Raw genomic sequence first — 5,858 nt, 5'->3', positions numbered from 1 at the left:
TTCTTAGTGTATATATTTCATACTGGTAAGCATGGAGTGCTAAAATATATGTTCTAAATCTATTGAAAGCGACCCCTGAAAAAAGCTTTCAAATACTACCTTTATATTTTTACAATTTGGAGAAGAAGAATCCATGAATGGTTACACATATAAAGACGAGTCATGACAAAAAATTTTGAATATTTATTTTATGGCTATTGGTTGCGTGGTAATATTTCTTATATAATGAGTATATTTATTGTTGTTATGTGTTTGCTTTAATGAATAATAATTAATATTAATTACTTTTTAGGTTCGAGTATTTCAAACAAGTTTGTATCCTATTATTATCATTGACGGAGCACACCTTAAAGGGAAATACTTGGGTACCATGTTCGTAGCAATGTTGCAAAACTCGTTAGGCGTTCCCAAGGCGGCCAACTAGCGCCTAGTGAATATTCGGTCTAGGCGGGAAGTAATCGAGGAGTACTCGGATTGGATTAAATTATATGAAATTAATTTTAGGAAAATTATATGTATGTATGTATGTATGTATGTATGTATGTATATATAACAAATATAACAAGTTTATTAAAAATTATTATACAATAGATAAATATCAATAACAGTTATAGATTTTTTTTTTAAAAAAAAGTCGAAACAAGATGTTGTCATGCAAGTGGTGATCGATGGTGGCGAACAATAAAGGAAAACGACGCCGATTTCTCCTTTTTAGGAGGCCGACACAAGATATTGTCGCGCAGGTGGCAACCGACAGCCGATATCCATTGTTGCAGATGAAGAATACCACTGACCATCATCATAACCATAAAATACGAAAAAACAAATTGTGAAGGAGGACAACAAAACTGATGATATGTGAAAGAGGAACCATGAATTTGCAAAAGTAAAAGAATCCATTGTTAGAGTAAATTACATAATTTGTCCTTGCAACTTAAGGAAATAATTATTAAACACAAAAAAAGTTAAAAAGAAAAAAGAAATGGTAAAAATGTTATTTATAGAAATTTAACGTTATTTTTTGGACTCTTGTTGGAATGACAATCTCCGCAATATCCACAAAACACAGGGACCTAGTTTTTCCATTTTATTAGAGTTGGATTATCTATGACTATTCCATAGAACAAGGACCATTTATTTAATTTTCTCAAAAGGAAATAATATGTTTTTGAGTTTATGCGCACACTAACGCATGAATGACTCCTATAAAACCCATTTTACCCTAAAGAAACAGAAACCCCCAAAACATTAGCTTGGTTGTGTATATCTTCGCCGTCTACAAAAGTCAGATTGCTTTATTGGTGCCCTAATTCCTCATTCGCCGCACCTGTTCTGCAAATTATACAGGTACCTTTTACAATTCGATTCATATTGATCGTGTTCATTGAGTTTTTGAAACCGGTGCTGATATTTTCTGTGGATCTTGCTTTAAACATACTTGAGAATCGTGTTTCGTATGCATGTCAACCTTTTCATTCTATACTCGATTTTGATCTGACTTAACTTTGTCGAGATTTCAGCGATTGTTTCCGTTAGAAAATATATCTGAGTTTTGTTGTTGTAGTCATCGCGTTTCAAGAACTTTGGAGGTTTAACCAAAACCTTGTAGGTCTTTAGTGGGAATTGATTTGTTGTTGATATCTCCTACTCTGAATCGCTAGGTTTGAATTATACATCATTTCAATTTGGATATTCAATCAGAAATTTCTGTTATAGATTACAGTCGTAGAGAGGCATATGTGTCCATCTGGTTTGATATGTATTCCTCGTGAGTTTTCAGCTTTGTTAGGCACCTGATTTCTATGATTAGGGCTTCATACTGGAAGTTTGTTGGTCAATTACATCAAACTGACGGTTATCATTGTTAATAGACCATCTTAATCTTTGTGTCCTAAGTTCAAACAAGGATACGCGAAGTTGGACTTTGCATAATCTCTTTTATTTCTTTTAATTATGAGGTTTGACAATTTAGTTCATGGTCAGTGTAGTTTGATAGACATACATGTTCTCTATTACATTATTTGTACAATGCCATTATCCTACTCTACATGGGCTTGAGAAGGAAGAAAATAAAAAGTTTGATCTCTTATAATTAGTCAATCTCTATGCTGTGAAGTTTTTGGTGGATATTTGTTTTCATCTACTCTAAATCAATTACTTGATGAGAATCTGCATTATTTAGACATTTCTTGTTACTTATAACTATTTATCCTGTAAATCTAATGAATGTTTTCTTTTATTACCATAATTACCTTCAGAGAGCTTAACAATGGGTGGAAGGAGCTATTCACCTTCACCACCTAGGGGTGGTTATGGAAGAAGAGGAAGGAGTCCTAGTCCCAGGGGTCGCTATGGTGGTGGTAGTCGTGGAAGAGATCTTCCAACAAGTCTTCTAGTCCGTAATCTTCGCCATGATTGCCGGTATGTAATTACTAAATTACCCTTTTTCTTTTGGCATTCTTAGTCAACTTCTTTTAGCTTATTGAACATATTTCAAAGGGTTTTAGTATATTTCGTATTAACATGTGTTATAAATGCAGTCCAGAAGACCTTCGGAGGCTATTTGGACAATTTGGTCCTCTAAAGGACATCTATTTGCCAAGAGATTATTATAGCGGGTAAGCTTATTTTGTAAAAAAATATTTATTTCCAATTGGTAAGAGGTTATGTTGCTACCTTTTTAATTTCTTGAAATGTGTTGTGTTATTCATGATATGACAAGTCTTTTCATTTGTTTCAACTTCTACTTTTCATTGTTAATACTATCATACCTTTTTTTATGTGATAAAACTAAATATTGGGATTTTTCATAATACTGGGTAACTTTCATCTTTGAACTTTTATTAATCATACTCTTGGGATTTTCAAATAAAAGTTGTTGAGATTTAATTCAACAGTGAAGAAGTAAAAGTTTTGAAGACATTAATCAACAAGGTAGTAAGAATCTTCTTGATATATTGAAGTAGTATGAGGTCTTTTGAAGGTGGTGTATATGATAGTGAAGAGATGTGAAGAAAAGAAAAATGAGTTTGATTTCATTTTGAAGATTTCAAGATTTCAAGTCTTGAAGAATTTCAAGTCATATTTATACTGACAATCTCAAAGGTCAGCAGCCATGTGCATGCTTTATGCCTTTATCTGCTTATCATGGTGGCCTTCCATTTGATTGTCTGTAAGTTGTTAAAGGGGCAGTTTTGGAACTCATAATTGTTGGTTTCGAGTTCTACAAACAGCCCCAAAAAGATGTTGACTTGGACTTACTTGGTCAAAGTTCTGAGGTTAATGTGCCTTATTTCCAATCTTTTCAATTTTTTAATTTTAAATCTTTTTTTTTGTGTGTAGGGAGCCAAGGGGATTTGGTTTTGTGCAATTTGTGGACCCCGCTGATGCCACTGAAGCAAAATACCAGATGGACGGTCAAATTCTTTTAGGCAGACAATTGACAGTTGTTTTTGCTGAAGAGAATCGGAAGAAACCTTCTGATATGAGAGTAAGAGAGCGCAGGTAATTATTTTTATTGTTTATATATTTTAGGGTTAATCTCATAAAAGACCTTATATTTTGTGTTTTTCTTTCTGGATTAAACCTCAAATTTAATTTTGGCCTGAAAACGACCTTGTATGTTTTCATTTTTTCCGATTTGGCCTTTTTAGTTATTTTTTCCAAAAAAAGGGTTAATCTCAAAAAAGACCTTATATTTTGTATTTTTTCTGGATTAAACATCGATTTTTTTTACCTGGAAAAGACCTTGTATTTTTTATTTTTCCGATTTGGCCCTTTTTGTTATTTTTTTCCAAAAAATAATTGTAAAATGTGAGGTTTTTTTTTGAGAAAAACTAAAAAGGTTGAGGGTTATTTGGAAGCATTTAGAAGGTTGAGGGTTTTTTTCGGAAAAAAATACAAAGTTGAGGGCTTTTTTGGAAAAAAAATGAAAAAATATAAGGCCTTTTCTGGCAAAAAATAAATTTGAGGTTTAATCCAGAAAAAACACAAAATATAAGGTCTTTTAACCCTATATTTTATAAAAAAGTATAGAATATTGCAATTTTGGTCCCTGAGCTTAGCAAAATTTTGGGGTTTTGGTCCCTAAACTACAAAATTTGCACAGAATACCGTTATGAGTTATGACCATGTTTCTTTGTGGATTAGGTCCTTGTCTGAATTGAAATGACCAAACTGCCCTTATGTAGTTTCTTTTTGTTTTTTTTGTAGGGGCGGCAGATTCAGTGATCGTAGGCGGTCACCGCCACCTCGTTACTCTCGGTCACCGCGTTACACCCGATCACCACCGCCTCGCTATGCCAGATCACCATCCCGCAGCCGCGATTACTCTCCACCACCAAGGAGAAGGCAGTACTCAAGGTAAAACTATTATTAATATTATCATTATCAAATACTACTAATTATCAAAACCAAATTTAGGAAGTTGTGCTGAATTTTACATAAATGGTCCATGCTTTAATAGGAAAATTACAAAGATGGTCCCTATGTTTCATAGGTTCTTGTTTAAAAGTAAACTTGCATAATTTTGGTCCCTGTACTTACAGAAGTACAGAAAAGGTTCCTAAAATTACAAATATGGTTTGTTTGTTTAAAAAAATTACAAACATGGTCCCTGTCTAATAAGAAAACTACATATTTGGTCCCTTCCTAATATGAAACATACAACCATGGTCTCCATTTTTCACAAAAATGCCAGAAATGGAACTTATGTAAGAGACCATCAAATAAATGATGTCTAAAATGTAAGATTAATTACTATTTTTGATATTTACAACCATGGTCTCCATTTTTCACAAAAATGCCAGAAATGGAACTTATGTAAGAGACCATCAAATAAATGATGTCTAAAATGTAAGATTAATTACTATTTTTGATATTTATAATTGTCGGTAAAAATAAACACAGTTTTAAAATCATTGCAGGTCAATTACTCCTCGAGACAGAAGGTACAGCCGTGAGAGGTCATACTCACGCTCACCAGTACGGGAGCGGTCTCTATCTTATGATGATGATGTGCCGCCAAGGAGCCCCATGAGGGAGACTTCACCGCCGTATAGCCGGAGTCGTAGCCGGAGCCGGAGTCCGGTGAGGGAGCAGCTTCCGGTGAGACGCGGTGGGAGCAGGAGCCGGAGCCCTAGCCGGAGCCGGAGCAGGAGCGGTGAGCCTGGTGGTTATTACAGGGATGTGCCACCTCGTAGGGATGATTCTGTTAGTCCGTGAGTTGAGCAGAGGTGGTGGTTGGTGTTTGTTAAAACTTTTGGAGATGTTTGTGATGAGGTGGTGGTGGTAGGAGGAGATGTGTAGTTTGATTGTGTGGTTTTCTTTAGTCGGCACTTTACTTTGTCTTCTAGATATACTGACTAAGGTTTGTTATGCAATGTTAGGCCCTTTTTTTGGTACCTTTGTAAGAGAAACCTAATCGGATAGGTATTGTTGGTTGCAAAGTGGTTTGCTCTTCGGTTTACTGCTAGATATATAAAAAGTTAAATAATGGATCTGTTGAATTTTATTTTGTTATTTATTGATATAATAACTTTTGATTGTAATATTGAAGTAAGTTATATTTTAAAATGATTAATTAAGTTATATATTAAAAATGATTAATCAAATATGCATGTGAGCATAGGGATGAGCAAACGAACCGGGGAACCGGCCGGAACCGGTCGAGCTGGGACCGGTACTATAATTTTGTGAATTTTTGGAACCGGGACGTGGTAAGAACCGGCCCTTGGAATCAGCCCAAAACCGGGAACCGGACCGGATAGTCTTTACATAACAACCCATGCCTTTGTCGCTTGCACTTCTACTTTGGACGTAAAAAAAAAAAACGATCGTGAATCAATAACCCACGGAAT

General features: G+C 34.7%; 1 protein-coding gene across 1 annotated transcript; it reads left to right on the top strand.

Moving 5' to 3' along the window:
• Positions 1 to 1,188: 1,188 nt before the first annotated feature.
• Positions 1,189 to 5,512, top strand: LOC145120123 (serine/arginine-rich SC35-like splicing factor SCL30A). Its single transcript, XM_079055917.1, has 6 exons — positions 1,189 to 1,347; positions 2,259 to 2,421; positions 2,541 to 2,618; positions 3,343 to 3,504; positions 4,213 to 4,362; positions 4,926 to 5,512. The coding sequence occupies exons 2-6, from the start codon at positions 2,270 to 2,272 to the stop codon at positions 5,221 to 5,223; spliced, it is 840 nt and encodes a 279-aa protein (XP_078912043.1). The 5' UTR covers positions 1,189 to 1,347; positions 2,259 to 2,269; the 3' UTR covers positions 5,224 to 5,512.
• Positions 5,513 to 5,858: the final 346 nt, after the last annotated feature.

The sequence above is a fragment of the Lactuca virosa genome, chromosome 6 (genome assembly GCF_052849685.1).
Source record: "Lactuca virosa cultivar CGN04683 chromosome 6, Lactuca_virosa_CGN04683_v6, whole genome shotgun sequence".
NCBI lineage: Eukaryota > Viridiplantae > Streptophyta > Magnoliopsida > Asterales > Asteraceae > Lactuca > Lactuca virosa.
The sequence above is the reverse complement of the archived record's forward strand: the minus strand, read 5'-3'. Positions and strand labels throughout refer to the sequence as shown.

Bases quoted from the DNA above. Each gene is read 5' to 3' on its own strand.
- LOC145120123 (XM_079055917.1), top strand. From the start codon at position 2,270: ATGGGTGGAAGGAGCTATTCACCTTCACCACCTAGGGGTGGTTATGGA. The intron at 2,422-2,540 runs GTATGTAATTAC...TTATAAATGCAG, and splicing joins AATCTTCGCCATGATTGCCG to TCCAGAAGACCTTCGGAGGC. The intron at 2,619-3,342 runs GTAAGCTTATTT...TTTTGTGTGTAG, and splicing joins CCAAGAGATTATTATAGCGG to GGAGCCAAGGGGATTTGGTT.